The sequence below is a fragment of the Folsomia candida genome, unplaced genomic scaffold (genome assembly GCF_002217175.1).
Source record: "Folsomia candida strain VU population unplaced genomic scaffold, ASM221717v1 Fcan01_Sc005, whole genome shotgun sequence".
NCBI classification, from domain to species: Eukaryota; Metazoa; Arthropoda; class Collembola; order Entomobryomorpha; family Isotomidae; genus Folsomia; species Folsomia candida.
Window position 1 is genome coordinate 7,717,555 of NW_019091197.1, and position 18,500 is coordinate 7,736,054.

General features: G+C 37.5%; 1 protein-coding gene and 1 long non-coding RNA gene across 2 annotated transcripts; both read left to right on the top strand.

The window, feature by feature from the left end:
- The first annotated feature begins 727 nt into the window (after positions 1 to 727).
- Positions 728 to 6,894, top strand: LOC110850484 (neutral ceramidase 1). Its single transcript, XM_022097918.2, has 8 exons — positions 728 to 873; positions 938 to 1,239; positions 4,540 to 4,826; positions 4,892 to 5,087; positions 5,154 to 5,444; positions 5,636 to 5,975; positions 6,153 to 6,445; positions 6,612 to 6,894. The coding sequence occupies exons 1-8, from the start codon at positions 739 to 741 to the stop codon at positions 6,778 to 6,780; spliced, it is 2,013 nt and encodes a 670-aa protein (XP_021953610.1). The 5' UTR covers positions 728 to 738; the 3' UTR covers positions 6,781 to 6,894.
- Positions 6,895 to 16,916: 10,022 nt separating this feature from the next.
- On the top strand, positions 16,917 to 18,065 carry LOC110850284. The gene is made up of 3 exons (XR_002547980.2): positions 16,917 to 17,014; positions 17,098 to 17,208; positions 17,981 to 18,065. It is a non-coding gene; the product is annotated as an uncharacterized LOC110850284 (long non-coding RNA).
- Positions 18,066 to 18,500: the final 435 nt, after the last annotated feature.

Here is an 18,500-nt window from a genome sequence, read left to right on the forward strand (position 1 = left end):
ATTTGCTTCCTCCGCTTGGTAAAAATCGCCCGTTTTTCACCTTTGACCTCAAATATTTTGACAAATCGCAACTATCGCACAAACTGCCGGAAGACACGTTGGTTGTATTGACTTGGACCACGTAATTTCAAAATTTCAATTAAATCGAAGAGTTGCACTTCACACCATCGCATTGTCAGTTCGTACAGATATCTTCCATTTTATCGAAGAGAAAATAGTGAACCAACTCCTGCTACCCGTCATGGTCATGAGCGTAACCCAGAAGAAGCATCTATTTAGTTTTAGTAGATTCTAAGTTACATATTTATAATGCTGGATTTCATTATTTTGAGTTAATATAAAAATAATAATTTTACGAGAATAAATATTCCACCGCTTGCAAATAATTTGTTGGTTATATTTACAACAATTATTTAATTAAACTCGAAACTCACGAACATAACGCAAAGTCAAACCAATCTTGAAGATTATTACAACATTTCCAATAATCAATTGATCGATGATTAACACATGGCATGTGACATCGGTGCGACTAATTGCTTCCATTCGCAACCAATTTTATATAAAGTTGTGCAATATGCATTGTAAACTAATCAGTATTGATTGTACATGGTAATTGTGCCACTTTACTCTTTATCTTATCTATCAACAAAATCAGTTGACTTCGTAACACACGTAATAGGTTCCCAGGACTACAAGGATTTTGTCCTGCTGTGCTGAATTGCTACCCGTCGAAGAATGTTGTCCAAGCCTTATTTCTCGTTACTGCTCGTCTCCTTTTTAAGTGTGGGGCGATGCCAGGATGACGAAGGAATTTATAAAGTAGGAGTAGGTATTGGGGACATAACTGGGCCACGTGCCGGAACTCCACTGGTACTAAATCCCACACATTATAAAAAAAATATAAAAATTACTGAATATCATTCTTCGATCCCAGAATGGATTCATCGGTTGGCTTCAAGCCGCCGGGATATACACTCGGCAGTACGCCCGAGCTTTTGCCGTTGAGTCCGTCACCTCTGGGAATGTGGTGGTCTACATCACCTGTGATATGAGAATGATCGACCATTCGCTCGTCGAACAAGTTGTTATCAAGCTACAGAGAAAATATGGAGAAAAAATTAGTGTGAAGAATATCATGATTTCCGCAACTCATACACATTCTGGCGTCTCGGGATTCATGACGTATTATGCCTTTCTGCTGATTGAGTCGAAGGGATTCAATCCTGTTTCTTATTGGTAAGCAAAGCTGTTCAAAAAATATTTATTAAGTAGGGCAAGCTACTTTATGTGATGGGTTAATTAGTCTGTCTGTCCGTCCGTCTGTCGGTCTGTCAACACTATAACTCGAGAACGCATCAAGATAATCGAAATCGGTTTGCGGCATCGTACACATGTCCCCAGGGGAGGATCCCGTAAACTTGTGGACCACACCCCCTGGGCGCCAGGGGGTGTGGTCGCAGTGTGATCGGGGCAAAATGAGATTTATACCGCACATTAATCTATGGATCAAATCCAGTTGAATTACGTGTATCTGAGTTGTGCCTAGAGGCGTGCGAGGGTATGGATTTACCCTGGCGGGTCCATACCCTACCCATACCCGGCCGGGTATGGGTAGGGTGGGCACCCAAATTGCTCGGGTAGGGTAGGGTAGGGTATTTGTAATCTTACGAAACCTAGGGTAGGGTAGGGTTTTTCCATACCCTAGCTAGGGTTTTCAATGAAAATTTTTCTCCTTGCCCCGATCGTCTACTCGACAAGTTTACAACCGAATAAAACTAATATCTTTCAACTGCTCATTTGGATGTTGTCCATGTCCATACACTTGACACTTACATACATTCCGACTTGGATTATCCTGTAATTAGTTGAATAAAATATGAAACTTATTATATAGCATAAGTTTACTTTTGTCGGTCCTGTGTTATTCTTGAAGTGAGAATGACTGGTTCAATTCGGTGTGCATTTCGTTAATTAAATATATGGTCGTCGCCGACGTAGGAACTTGTGAGTTATGTTGAAGCTAATATCAAATTTTGTTTAATAATTTGTATTATAGCTTACAGAATGTCGACTGTGTTCCGTCAGTCAAAACTCGTTGTTCTATAGTTCTATTGGACATTCTATTCTATATACATACAAAAAATTCTAGGGTAGGGTAGGGTAGGGTAGGGTACTTCAAAAGATCCGGACCCTAGATCTCTTGAAAATATACCCTACCCTACCCTCCGGGTAGGGTAGGGTAAATATTTCTTAGGGTCGGGTAGGGTAGGGTATTTATACCCATGGAAAATCTAGGGTAGGTAGGGTAGGGTTTTCAAAAATCAGACCCTCGCACACCTCTAGTTGTGCCACACCCCCTCGGCGCCAGGGGATGTGGTCCCGGTGTCACAATTTGGACAAAACATGTTTTTCGGTGTTGTCGACATGTCGCAATATGGCGATTATGGTTTCGACACTTTTCCGACATGCTTTGTCGCCATGGCCTAATTTCGCCATTTTTTGGGCGATGTGCATGAAATTTGGGCAAAACATGTGTTTTGGTGTTGTCGACATGTCGCAATTATTATTCAATTTCGTATGATTGAATGGATTTCTCAATACACACCATGCATTAAGCATTGGGGGAAAATGAATAATGAACAAAATTATTCACTTATTCTTCACTCACCTGAAATAAATGAATGCATATTCATTTATTCAAAAAGTTTGAAGAAATTATTCATTCATTATTCATTGATTTGGTGAATAATAAATTAACAATTCATTCATTTTGTATTGAATGAATGAATGTGAACAGGTATGCTGGTAAGTAGAGAGCTATTGTCGAATAGGTAATATGATAGGTAATCAGATAAACGAGACCTATCTCATCTCATATTGGAAACCCTGGAGTACAGTTTATGCTCACAAGGCCCTTGTGACAAGGGACACTACTCAAGTTGGCGGAGCATGCAGGGTACCCACTATGTTTTTTAGAATCTACTAGGTCCCTAGATGGGGGATCCATTCGCATTTACGTGTAAAACTCACATTTGGTGCCATGGCGTGACGCCACATTCGCAAATTTTGAATGTTTTTAATTTTAAAATCGCCGTAACTTTTGAAATCGTATAGGGATTTTCAAAATATTTGGCCAAGAATATGACAGTTAGTCGAACTTTCCAACTCTATGAAATTTTTCAAAAAATTAATTGTTGCATTTTTCGAAAATTTTGAAGGCCTGGGATTCGTCTACAAAATCGTCTAAATATAAAATTTTTTAATATTCTCTTTTTTCTTAAGATTTTTACCTTTGTGATTATTTTAAGTACAAAATTTTGAAAATCCCATGGAAATTGCAAAAGTTATGGACGTTTGAAATTGGTCGAACACGCAGATTTTTAAGTTTTGCGCCACGCCATGGCGCCAAATATGAATTTTACACGGAAGTATGAATGGATCCTTCATCTAGGGTCCTAGTTGATTCTAAAAAACATAGTGGTTACTAGAGGTGAGTCGAGACTAGGATTTCCAAAGCCCGGCCCGCCCAAGCCCGACTCAAAAGCCATACCCAAAAACCCGACCCGCCCTATTCAAAGCCCAACTCGAAAGCCCAGGCCCGGGCCCGCCCCAGTTCAGATCTCAATAGCCCAAGCCCGCCCAAGGCCAATGGGCTTTTAGTTGAGAAAGCCAGCCCAGGCCCAAGCCCAACGGGCTTTTAACCGAGGCCCGTTGTTTTCTTGTTGTGGCGTGAAGACTTGCAAGTAATACATTTAATACAATCAATAACTCGTAGGGTGGCTAAGTAATAATGAAACGAATGCAATAATAATCACATAGAGCAAAACCTTTAATCAACATGTTTCAAACAGTTAGTATTAACTATTTTCACTTTAATTGTACGCAAAACAGTTTATGCCAATAAGTACATAAGGCGTAACTCCGAGATTAGCACTCGTCTAATAGGTTCAAGCAGATTGTGATCGTCTTCCTCACGACACAGATTTCTTAAATTCCTGCTCTCCAAGCGATAAACAATAGTTTATTCCAAAAATATGTATGGTGGGGTGGAATAACTTTATAAGTGAAAATCCTAATAGAGAACAATAATGAATTGTGAAAAGCATGATTTCTACTAGTGCACGCTTTGTAATAAATTTGATGACTATCTCACATTAGGAAAGAAATATGAGTGTGGCTTTTTTCGGGCCCGACGTAAAGCCCAAGCCCGACTCAAAGTAAATCCTGCCCAAGCCCGGCCCGAGTAAAAAGCCCATCCCGCCCCAGTCCGACTTAAAAACCCAACTCAAAGCTCGACCCACCTAAGCCCGACTCAAATTTCCAACTCAAAAGCTCGGCCCGCCAAAAGCCCGTTGGTCCTGGGCGGTCTCGAGCTAGCCCGAAAAAAGCCCAGGCTCGGTTCTCCTCCAGTGGGTACCCTGGACGCTACACCCACTTCAATAGTGTCCCTTGTCAGATATAAAACAATCTGAATCAAGTGATAGATATAAATTCTTTAAATTTTTAATTTAGTTTTCATCTTTAATGCTATAATAGGAATTCTGTTGATGGTATCTATGAGGCGGTTGATAACGCCTTAACTTCCGCCCAACTTGGAAGGATGTACTATACCAGTGGAGTGCTGGAAAGGGTGAATGAAAATAGGCGAAGGGAGGGCGCCTACTTGAGAAACCCGCAGTGGGAACGTGATCTCTATAACACGACCGTAGATGTGGTTATGGACCTTTTCAAATTTGAGACTTTGGATTCAACCCCTCTCGGAGCGTTTAATTGGTTTGCTCTCCATCCTGGCGATTTCAATGAAGGAGGCGACAATCCTCTTGGTAGATAAATTTAACTGTTACACTTCCATAACATTTTCATTAATGTGAACATCACCGCTTTTTAGTGTCTTCGGACCACAAAGGATATGCATCTTTATTGTTCGACTACAAGATGAATCCTGGAAAACGACCGGGACAAGGTGATTTTGTATCTGGGTTTGGGTCTGCAAATCTTGGAGGAGTTTATACGTCATGGGAAGAAGCCGATGTTCCCCCACGGCCACAACCCGAAGATCCAGATGTTACTCCCAGACTGCTACGGTATATTAAACGCAACATTAAATTTCCTTAATTTAGCTATATTTTGATATATTTATCTTATGTCAGAATGAAATACGCCGGGCAAAGACAATTTGACCATGCCTGGGCTTTATTTGAAAATGTTGAGAACCACAATTTGGTAACCGGTCCGATCGGGTATTCCCATCATTTTGTTGATGTTCATGTTGAGAATGTTCCGCACTTTAATCAAAGCTCTGGGGAAGTTGAGAATGTCTCGCTGTGCAAGGCTGCCATGGGGGTTGCATATTTCAGAGAATTCGATCCTGAGGGGGAACTGTGGGAAATTATTCGTGACCTGATCAAAGTTCCTTCAGAAGAAATGACCCAATGTCAATTGTAAGTGGAATTTCTGTACAATAATTCTAAAACGAGCAATGTACTCCTTTTGTTGGATTTTAAAAACACCATGGTGAACGCGAATAATATGCTAATTAATTTAACTTTTTACAAATTTTCCCAACAAGCAACTTTGCACTTTTTCGAATTAGTGATGCTATTTTAAGCTTTTTTAATTCTCTTCCTACAAGGCCAAAAGGAGTCATGATCGCTGCCGGCGAAATGGACGAACCATGGGCATGGTTACCGAGAATCTTTGCCGTTCAATATTTCCAAATTGGCACTGTTTCCCTGCTCGGGTTGCCCGGTGAGTTTACAACTATGGCAGGCCGAAGGGTACAACGAGCTGTGAAAAACGTCACAGAATCCAACGTTATTCTTGCTGGACTTTGCAATAACTACATAAACTATGTCACCACGCCGGAAGAATATGATTATCAAGCATTTGAAGGTGGAGCCACCATTTTCGGAAAGAACACCGTGCCTTTAGTGACGTATTGGATGACTGAAATGGCCAAGGCTGTTAAAGAGGTTAATAAGCCATGCAAATTTTATACCATGTATACTATTTAACGGCTTAATTTTAAAAATTGCTGAATTCTGACATATTTATATAACGCGAATTACTTGCACTTAGATCTTTTCAGCCAAATGGAGAATTCACTCTGTCTAAAATTAACGATTTTTGTTATAATGCTACTTACGCAGGATGACCCTGACAGAATTCCAAGTGGACCATCTCCTCCTTCTTTTCTGGATTTAGTAAGAACCGAAGTATTCCCCGCACCTGACCCTCTCCCACCTCTTAAATTTGGTTCCATTATTCGTGATGCCGAACCGGAGTATGACAGTGCCACAGACATAGAAATCTCTGTCGTATTTAGTGCGGGATCACCACGCAATTCGGGCTTGAGGAAGGGGACATTCTTCATAGTTGAGAAGAAAATTGAAACAACTGGGCGCTGGGGTGTTTGGAGGACTGATGCTGATGTGGATACTTTGTAAGAATCTGCTTAATCTTGAAAAACACAGAACCCGAGTACTTTCTGGTATTTTTCATATTGATAAACTTTTTCTATAAGAAGAACATGCCTCTACATCAATACTTTAAATTACAAATTTCGTTTTTTTGATAATGTCAAGTACTTAAGTTAATTAATTTTGCAGGTTCCATTGGAGGGGACCTGAGATCCGAGATGTAGAAGTACGGTGGTTCCTCAGCCCCGACATGGAACCCGGCACATATAGGATTCGGCATTTTGGATACTATAAGTTAACAGTGGACGGACATATGCATAACTATGAGGGAAAATCGAGGGAATTTTTAGTGAAGTAATTAATTGCACGCATAATGTTAGCATCTGCGTTCGAAATTAAACTCGGTTTATGTATATGATACAAATTGTGTTGTATATTTAATTAATCAAATAAATCAATTAATGCACACCAAGTTATTTCGAATGGGAAGGTTATGTAATTTTGGTTTATCAAAAAACGTAAATGTATAAAGAATAGAAAATAATATTTACAAAAGTATAACCATTAATGTTAAAGCAAATCTCGAATATCTGCATCACACTTAGAAAAGGTAAACCTTAGTTTCTTACTGGGAATGTAGATACGGGGTACATGAGAGTTGGTCCAATCCAATCCGGAAGAAATTGAAACTCCATTCTGCATGTTACAATAAACCGTTCTAACGTTAGAAGTAGCTCACCCTGTATTAGGGATAATTTGGCATAACTTTGAACTAATGGTGCAGAATATGCTTTTAATTTGCTCCTCAATTTCTTAATAAAATTTAAAATTTCTCTTCGAAATAATTCCTCGAAATCGAAACTCAAGCTAAGCCCAATTTTTTAATTAATTTTCCATAAAACTTCACTTTTGACTTTCAACTATCGCAAATAAATGCATGTTTTTGATATAACTTTGCATCAATAGTGGAAAATAAGAAGGGAAAATAGATACACAAAATTGACATAATTTCGACTTTTGCTGGGTGAAAAGGGGATACAAATTGCATCCGGATACTCTGCACTTTTGGTGCGTAGTGCCTCAATTCTCCCAATTGTTTCGCACCAGTTCCTGTAGTAATGATTTCAGCACAATTTTGCACCAATGGTGCAGAATTGGCAGATAAAATAGATACGCAATTTTGGCATAATTTTGCATTAATGGTGCAGAATGGGCGGACAAAAGATATACATAATTGTGATATAATTTTCCATCAATGGCGGAAAATAAACGAGGAAAATGCATCCATAATATTGACATAAAATCATGACAAATTCGAAGCAAAAATTCTAGTTATTTTTTTCGGTTCTTATGCACCTTTGGTGTGTTTTGCATCTATGTTCTCAATTGTTTGGCACCATTTTGTGTTACCTACTGTTCGAGAACAATGGTGCTACTAATTTGGTAAAATTTGCACATGGGGCAAATTAATTAGCATCAATTGATGCAAAAAACTCGTCAACGGACAGACAGACAGACAGACGGACAGACAGACAGACGGACAGACAGACAGACGGACAGACAGACAGACGGACAGACAGACAAAAAGACGGACGGACAGACAGACGGACAGACAGACGGACAGACAGACGGACAGACAGACGGACAGACAGACGGACAGACAGACGGACAGACAGACAGACAGACGGACAGGAGGGATTAAATAGCTCCTCTGCTACGCAGGGCGAGCTAATAATGCGTGAGAGCATAAATTTGACATAGTACTATGGGAAATGTTGTCTAATTTGGAAATCCGAAAACCTGTAGTAATTATCTTGAAATCTAAAAAATGCGGTCAAAAAGAGCAGAGGAACTCGTGAACCGTGGAACATATAAAAATATAACCTAGTCATATCGGAGCAAAGTGTGGCACAGCAACTTCATATTTCGAAAACAATCATACACAGAATTAAAGCTGACAAGTTGGGCATTAAATCGTTTAAAGCTCGAGTTTTTCCAAAGTACACTAAATATAAGAAATAACGTCGAAATCCAATTGGCTCGAGCTCGCTCAAAAAAAGCACAATATCATCAGAATTTCTCGTCCCGAATGACGAGCCTTGCTTTCCGGCCGATTCAGACGACCTACCTAGAGGAAATTTGACAAACTTTCGACCCTTTGGTGAGTATCCCGAAATCCATGGTCATACCGGCTACAATGAACTCTGATTGATTTTGTCGAGAAAAAGAATAATGCCCAACACGTCCGGAAGGCTGGACCAATTTAAGGACTTTTTAATTTGTGCAATGCAGAATATCATAAGGCAACAGATAACGCAAACAATCTGAATTCATTTCGTCGGACCTTGTCAAACATCTCGAAGAAAGTAACCAAAACCAGTGGAAGGGAACTCATGGCGTCGGTCAGATATAGGCTGATCCAGATTGGAGAAGGAGGGGGGTATGACCCTCTGCATTCAAGAACTAATTATTTGAGAACTAATTATATGACACGAATTTGTGCTGAAATATATTTATTGTTTATTTTTCTATGAAGTTTCAATTTCTTCCGGATTGGATAGGACCAAGCCTTATTAACAAAATTTATTCGTTGACATGTAGAATTTCATTAAAAAAGTTAAACTTATATAGGATTCTCAATTTATCCATATAGGGAATGTGGTCATATCAGGGACACAACCAATTAATATTTTTCTTGTCAATCGTTGCATTTGGCACGCTTTATACAAAAATCTCACTTTACCCAGGCCACACCCCCTGAATAGGTCTCTAATGGCACAATCCCATCATATCCAACATGACTTATTATTTAGTTGGGTTACTGCGCCACGGACCTTGTTAACGACACCCGGCTCGGTAGTGTAATCTCGGTAGTAATTCAAGATTTTTGTGTTTCTCAATTGTGTGGCCGATGGTGGGTGACAATTGTGGGGGAAATCAATTGTCTAGTTAAAGAGTATGGGTGAGATTTGACGGGGGCAATCATATGTGACCCTCGTAGTTTAAAGGTAGAATACTTGTCCGGTAAACGAGTGGTGCCAGTTCGATTCTGGCCGGGGTTACTATATTTTTGCCAAGACCCGTTATTTCTCATTCCTATACAATCACGACAGGGTATAATGTCACGAGTTGCTTAGCTAGATAGCCTTGTAACCTAACCTAACGACACTCAACTCGATGGGTTGAAAATTAAATAAAATCCTTAACTTGGGGTTATGGTTGGAGTAGCCAAGTAGGTGTGGCTAAGTAAACTGTGGTAATTTGACTCCCCTTTCCTCTGTGACAAAATATTTGTGTCGCATGACCAACTTCGCTTACATAATTACGAAAACGCCAAAGTCACACCCTAACCACTCTCAGCTAAGTTTATAATTCTTCTTTGAAATTTCCTACAAATTTCCTACACGATTTCAAAGTGAAGAATTCGCGAAATGAGTTTTGTGTAAGTACCAGAATTCGTTTCTCAAAGATGAGGAGAATGCTTGACTACATTTCAAGGAAAAGGGGTATATTTCGGCAAAAATTAAGACATACATAACAAAGTATGTAGAATCCGAAAATGTCAACCTCCAAAAAGCACTATGAAAAGAAAACACTATAACAACCCCACGAAAGTTAAAAACGATTAATTTGTTTTTTGAAAAGTACTCATGAAAGTCCGTGTCTGGTGTGTCGAAGATACTAATGACCAGTACAAACTGATTGTACCATATTAAAGCCCATAAATTGAGGGTGTAAGCGTATGAAGAAAAATGTTCAGACAAAATACACGGAAGCTCAAGAAAAAATGGCAAAAACAACACGTCCCAAGTTTTGCACCAAAATTTCACCAGAAGGTTTGATCATTCACGACGAGTCCTACATGTTTAAGGCACACACAAAAAAATCCGGAAAGGCCATTTTTCCACCCGTAATATCCCACTCAAGTGAGAACCGAAGATACAATAAAATTTTCTTTGGAATTTCCGAAAAAATCTGTAGTTTAGCAGGCGATGGTTCATTTTGGCCATGTTTAGTACCCTTGCGTATATGATGGTCGTATGAATGTCAAAATGGATTTCAAAGAATGTGTGATATGTCATCGTATTCCACACATTATAAGGTATAGAAAATATGCAATATAAGTTTTTGACCTGACCAATGCTAAAATCTACAATGCAGCATCCATCTAGGAAGAAATCGAAAAAAATATCAGTTTGATGTTGAAAAATGAAAACCTGATCTACATCCTTCGTCTTAGTCAAAAAAATAAATTTTGAACTCTATATAAGAAGAAATACCTCTAGATTCGCGAAACGGTCGATACTTTAATAAAATTTCTGTTCTGATTGGAGAAAATTAACAACGAATTTGCAAAGTCTTTCGAAAAAGAACTAATGAAGTATATGAAGAAAAAGATTAAATATGAAGTGGATAATGGATTAAAGTAATATATGTTTACGGATATCGCGAACAGTAATATTTGTAATATCCTAGCAAAATTTGAGATTCTCAGAATCATTTTTTGACCCTTTAAAGGTCAAAAGTCCAAGTGATCGGGTTCCCATAATCCTTACTATACTACGACCCAAGATGAAGGATCAATTCGTATTTCCGTGTAAAACTCATATTTGGCGCCTCTGGCGTGATCTGTTGGGTATGTATTTAATACAAGTACATAGTATGCATGCTGATAAAAAACAACTGACGTTATGACTTTAGTTGTTTTCCAAACTGCGTACAGCATGGTGCATTAAATTGCGAAAGGGGTATTTCGATTGCCAGTCATGAAAGGTCGAAGTCAAAGTCATTGAAAATGTGATTACAAAATTGGTTACACAATTTAGTGCGTTCGAGATAAGTTTCGCTGCCAAATAATTAAATCTATAATAATAGAATAAAAAATGCTGAAAAAGTGGTGCAACATTGGATTGGGAAGTTTTACTTTCTAACACGTTGTTACATAGACTGTAGTTAAATTTGGTAAATTTAAGGTTGCAGCAGTTAAATTATTATTTTTTGTACCGTTGAATTATTTTTGGAATTACCAGTGTATAATTTAATAAATAATGCGCTCTAGCATGTAATTATTTTAGCAAGAAATCAACTTAGCCCTACATGAATTCACGGAATAATTAAGTAATTTGCTTTCTGGCTTATTGAAATTACATATCGTCGGACTAATTCGAAAACAACCTAAGTGACTTCGTTTCTTAATTCGAAAACAACCTAAGTGACAATAAAAACTATAGCTTTTACTGTCACTTAGGTTGTTTTCGAATTAAGAAGCGAAGTCACTTAGGTTGTTTTAGAATTAGTCCGACGATATTAAGAAAATCCATGTACTTTATTCACCATAATTATTAATTCGTAGACGGAAGCGCCAATCAATTGTGCATGGAAATTCCACCATGCCTGGGACATACCTTGGTGGACATACCTTGGTACATACCAAAATAAAAATAACGGAAGATGTACAATTTTAGGCATTATATAGAGCTGAATAGGACATAATGATAGCGGCACATGTATTATAGCTTCTCCTTAACCCGAATTATTCATTTAATTTACTCAACTTTCCAAACAGCGTATGGAATGCGGACGTCATGATCATAACATAACGACAATGTTACATTAATTTTTTCAACTTCAGTAATTTTCGCATCCCATACACCCACATCTTTAATTGTGCTCGACATTCTACAACCAGAAATATCATAGGTAATGAAAACGAGCCGGCAAAAATTATAAAAGCCGTTAAAAGCGATCCCGTAATTGAAACGATTGGTGCTTTGTCCCATTCTTCTTCCTTTTTACGTATAGCGGGCTTCCTATTAAGTAAGCTATTCCGCCACTGTTCGATTTCCAACCTGCTGTAGATTCCCGACTCAAACAGAATTCTATAATGTGTTGGAACCTTCGAAACCCCACTGTTATAAAAATCGAATCCTATAGGTGTGCTATAGATGATCTCGTCCCCTTTATAGAATTGTATCCAATGATAGTGCTTCCGTAGGAAACCCAACTCTATATTCACGGTTTCCAAATCGCTTGTAAAAACCGTTTTGTCGCAAGAGATTATTTCTGTTTCCACAAGTTTCCGAAAACTTTCCTCCTTGAATGCGCTTGAGTTCGTGCCAACTCCAGCAGGATGATGTGAATGAACTGGATTCAGCAAATTGAAGGTCAAGGTCGCCAGTGTGTTTGGAAAGTGGAGAGTCGATGCCTTCTTTACGTTGAGGCCAGGGTATAGAAGCCGCATATGAGTAACAGCAAGAAGATGAAGAAAGTCTGGTACATTGTTTTCAAACCCACTTGGGATTAAATTTGACAATATCTTAAAGCAGTATGCATCTTCGAATTGCCTCTCCAAGGAATATGATACTCCACGGAATCTCCAGGAAGTATAGTAACTCCGCAAATATTCCCTATGCCGGCTGAAATCAAGATTCGTCAAGTTTCCGAAAATCTTCAGAACATGGTCAGGATTTTGGTTATTGCCCATGATTTTTGAACATACTAGGTCCGAAAATGTTTTGGGCTTTCCGCCCTGCAGGGGAGCGTTCAGTTCGGTTGTCATAATTCCGTTGTAACAATTTGTCAATATAACTGACATTAAACACCACAATCCCAAGATCAGCCGAAAAAATTGTTTCCTTTCAATGTCCGCGGGCACATTGTAACCTTCCTCTAAAACAGTTGACAACATGAACAACCATGTCGGAAACTCAGACAGTTTAGCGCAGTGGACATAAATCGTCATGATTAAAATCAATACCAATAGGCATGTTGCAATGGCAAGCCATAATTCTGGTTCAAAAGGTGTAATGTAAAACAAAAAAGATATATACTTCTCAATATAGCATGAGAAATAGGTATAGCCACTAAATTTTCCGATCACTGGAATTTTTTCGTCAGGGTAGAAACTTGAATGGTGATATACCGTTGCTAATCGTTCGCCAGGGGAAAACGTTTCTGGATATACAGTTACGTTTAATCTACTAAATATTACAAATGCCAACTGTTCGAAAAATGCATATTTGGGATTACTTGCAAATGGATTTTGCGGGGATTTTGGAAGATACAACGTTATCATTCCGGAATGTACGAGATACCAATGTTTTGGGGGTGCTGCTACCTGGTAAAAAATTGAAACACTGTTTCTCACGCTTTCTGTGCAAATTATTGCACCAATCCGGTATAGACCATAAGGATAACAGCAGAATTTTAGCAAATTAGAATCTTCGAAATAAGCTATCGCAATATAATTCGCTTTCTCTAACGTTTTACTGTTAGCCTCTGAGTTTCGTTCAGCTGATGGTAGGAAAGTTTTTGGATTAAACAAATCGGGTCCAGTAATTTGCTTAACTTTATTCGAAACGAGGATTATAAATACGCTCTCAAGACGAGTCCATTGCTTCGCAAGTGATTCTGTTGATTCCAAATAATATTCTGAAAAGTAGACAGTTTTATCGAGAGTCACAGACTTCCCTTCCTGTTTATAACCCCTCCTCCCAATGTAGTAGGGAAATGAAAATACTAAGCTGATTTTGCAAACTGCAACATGCGCTTTGTAAATGTTCAGCCCTGGAAATTTTGACCGGGACAGGATTGTTGTTGGCAATAAAAGATTTGTATTCGTTTGACAGTAATAGAAGTTTGGGTCGTAATCAGATCCACTGTCTACAAATTGCAAATCGCATTTACTCGGAACCTCAACAACGTTGTTTAGGAAACAATTTGGCCTCACGATGGTATTGCACTGGATTATTTGAATATATACAAAAATGTAGGCGAAGGGTAACCAAAAGTTTTGAAAATTTGACATCTTGAACAAAATTATGTATACTGTTGTGGGCAAGAGTGAAGAGCTAAATATGTATGTACGTTTTGTCATTGCACTACTATGTATGCCTATGATCAAGTAAAGTAGACATACTTATTTTTTTTTAATGTAAAGAAATTGATAACTTATATAAAGTATTTAATAAGAATGAAAGCTTTCCTATCTAAAATTGTACAAATTATTCATGATCACCTAAACCCCAGTTGAGTAATTGTTAAAAATTCGGATTAAGTTTTGTTTGCAACGAAGATACTAATACCTGTTCAAAAAAAATATTTTCATTCAAAAGTAAGTCATCCCGCTTTCTGACTGAAGATTTTCATTCAAATTCAGTCATTTCATTTCAAACTCATTTCATTTCACTTCATCTGACTTCATTCTTAATTCGCATCATGTATTAAGCATAGGGTGAAAAATGAAAGGAGTGAAAATTCATTCGTCTGAAATGATGGAATCTTTGAGTCATTTTCATTCAAATGACAGGACTGTCATTTTCATTCACTATCATTGCCTAAGATAATCAGTCAAATGAATGAAAGTGAACAGGTATGAATGCATGTATATGGATGTCAGCAACTAAACTCATAAGGAATAATATAAAATTAATCACAGCTAAAGGTTTCCTTAGCACGCCATTTAATAAATTAGGGTAAAAGCTTGGCAAACTTTTTAGCTCAAGGTTCATTTAATATTTATAGCTTGGAATTTTTTATGTTCACATTATACGATGATTATTTTACGGAAAGTACTCCGGACACAAGATCAAAAAACTGACATACATATTTAACTATGATACTTACAATTCGAAGACATTGCATTCAGCTTCATGTGGGACTAATTTTATCTTAAATGGAGAATTTTAAAGAGCATACCAGATTTTTCTTTTAAATGCAACCTTGATGCCCGTGAGCCTTGGTTGTAGGCGGAGAGAAAAGGGATGCGATTAACGACCCCCCTATCATTAAGGGGTTTGCCCCCTACTTTGTGGAAATGAGACCCCATTAATATTTGCCCCCCGTAATTATTTTTTTACTATTATTTTTTATCATTATTATTTTTTTATCAAGCGAATCCCCCTAATAAAATAACTCGCCACATAATTAAAATCAATTATAATTACAAATATTTAGATCAGATTTGTTACAGACAGACAACCAACATGATTTAAATATTAATCAATAATCAAAGCTTTGCAACAAGCTTTGAGTGGACGCCTTGGTTTTCCACTTTCACCTAGTGGTATTGTTTTTGCTTCAGGGCGGACATTGTAAAATTTATTATTTATGGCCAATCCAAGGATTGGAAGGGCGACGAGGCGGAGTGGCTAAAGTGCCTTCCTGCTTACCGTCCGCCCGGGTGGGCCGAATGGAGGTATTGGGTTCAATTCCCAGTGCCGGCAGTGGGTTTTTCTCGTTTTTTCCCACTGCCAAGCTCAGGTACTCTTCTCCCTCCCTGGGTAATGGCCCATTCGTGGGGTCCAGTGGTTGTAATTAGTCGTTTTTTTATTAACATGAAGAGGAAATCCCTCCCAATTAAGCTTATATATGGCGTCCGCGTGGAGGTGCACAAAAGAAGTTGTAGAAGCCGAGGGATCGATATAAGAAGTCCTAACCACTTTGAATGGTGGTCAAATTCTCGTCCCGTTCTAGTCTGCATAGATTATGTAGAGAATCGAGAGATATAAGGCAGCAAATTTAATATAAATTTGAAACATGCATGTTTTTCTTGTGTACTGACCTTTAACTACTGTTAAATATATGTACGGTACTTGATTTTAATTATGTGGTGAGTTATTTTATAAGAGGGATTCGCTTGATATATAGGGGGTGAAAAAAGAATTACGTGGGGCAAATATCAATGGGGGTACATTTTCACAAAATAGGGGGCAAAATCAATGATGTTTGGGGGGTCGTTAATTTAATCCCGAGAGAAAAGCAGTCAGGAATATTCTTCGAAAAGGACTTGACTTGATTATCAACACCCTCTGCTAAATAAATGTATATATACATCGTCGCTCACACTTTTGTCACCAAATCGATCCTCTCATCAAAGGAATCGTGCATGAATCACGGGATTTCATTTCAAATTTTAAACCTTCAAATTATCTCAATTTGAATATTACTGTGTTTTATGTATGTGTCCTGTATTTCCTCAACACTATAAATTATACTTACCTGAATTTTGTTTTTCATTATCTATTATTTACGGTTTTTATCACCCTTAATTTAACTAAGGGTGGTATAATAATGCAGATGATAATTAAGTTAATTATCATCTGCAGTATTTTACAGCACTAAAAATACTGATTGGACAAACTTTTCCTGGAAAACATGGGTAGTTTTGAGATTAAAATTTTTCAGAAGTCGTTAACATAATTAAGACTAATGAGGAGGACTATTTATACACAAATGGATTTCAAGGGTTTCGATTTGGATAGGAAAATGTCTAAAAGTCTTCAAAATGTTATGTTTTACCCATTAAAACTCATTAAAACCCAATAAAACCAAACCCATTATAACCAAGGTCGGAATACCCTGTTTGTACATTGCCCGGTTTAACTTGGGTTTTGTCTAAACGACACCCTGCACATTTGTTCACAAATATTTACTAATTACTGACAAAAGCTATATTTAAAATATTACAAACTGATTCGAATAAATGCTCGAGCAGAGCGGACACTTGCTATCAGTCTTCCAATCAACTTCGAGAAGTTTCGCATTTCGAGAAATATTTCATAATGGGGCACATTTCCAACAAATTTGTAATAGTGGGTGTAAAATTAAAATTTTAGACTTTTGCTATAAAACAGAAAGTAATGAATTTGAGATAAGTCTATACAAACCCTTTCAGAGTCTTGCTATAATCATGGCGATCCTGACAACTGTATACTCCGGAGGATCAGGCCATGGGCACACTCAACGTCTAAAGGATGCCGCCATTGGGACAAACAGCACATCGCCGGTGAGCTTAAGGGGGTGGTAGGCGTAGATTTCCGCGGCATCTCGTTTCGCCCCATATGTCATGTTTCCTTATGAGGAATTTAAAATCGAATCATCTCCGTCATTTTTCAACGAAATTGAAGTTTTGAAACTCCAAAATACTCTATATTTTCAGCTTTACAAAGTTAGGTAATTAGATTTTCTACAAGAAGATTCCTTTACTCGGAAAAGTTCGGTCGTTTACAGTAGGATTTTTTAAATAATAAAGTTATCTAATTAGATAACTTTGTAAAGTTGAGAAGATAGAGTATTTTAAAGTTTTAAAATTTCAATTTCGTTGAAAAATGGCGGAGATGATTCGACTTTAAGCTTCCCATAAGGAAACATGACATATGAGGTAAAATAAGATGGCGCGAAACCGTGACGAAGTAGAGATTTAAGAAATTTGCAACTTTTAACTTAAATACGTAACTAAATTAAATTAGATTCTGCAAAGTTCGAAAGCATATGTTTTAAAGTTCTGGTACACAGACATAATTTGCAAAATATTTTGCTAACTAAACACAGTACAAATTCGTATATTGTTTCTAAACTTAATTCTAAGACAAAAAAATTACGCACACTGGTTCTGGTAACAAATTTGAATTCCATAGAATTATTGGTACCATTCTGTGTCAATTTTAATCATTGTGACTCAGTCAGGACACCGAAAGCCAATTTTAAAAATTAAACAATTTTAATTACAAAATTATAAAGTGTTAGGCGAAAGTTATCCACCAATATTTTTTTTACAGAAAGAGTGCATTCCTCTGGGCCGAATTTGCAGCTGTGCAAGCGCCACATGGAGTCCGTACGGAGAATGTTGTGGGGGGAATAAATGTGTAATTCATTCCGGTCTGGCGTGCCTCTGCGTTGTTCCAATTAATTAAACTTGAAATATTTTAGTAATGATACTCTGATGTTTATTATTGGTTAATTGTTTTCCGACCTACATGCATATTTGCGCATGGTGTTATTTTTGTCACATGATACATAAATGTCAGTGTTTTGAACAAATTGTTAGTGAATTAAATCAAGTTACTACATTTTAATAAAATAAAGCTTTATTTCCTAAAAAAAACTTTTTTTAAGCGAAATTTTGAAATTTTGATTTTTCGAAGACATACCTTCAGTCAGAAAATTATTGAAAATATTCAAAAAATTAAAAAAGTTGAGTTTGATATTGGATACAATAAATGAACTATCTGGGATCATGAATATGCTAATTCTTTAAAAATCCCAGCTAAATTGGATTTTTGGTGAATTTTTGAATCG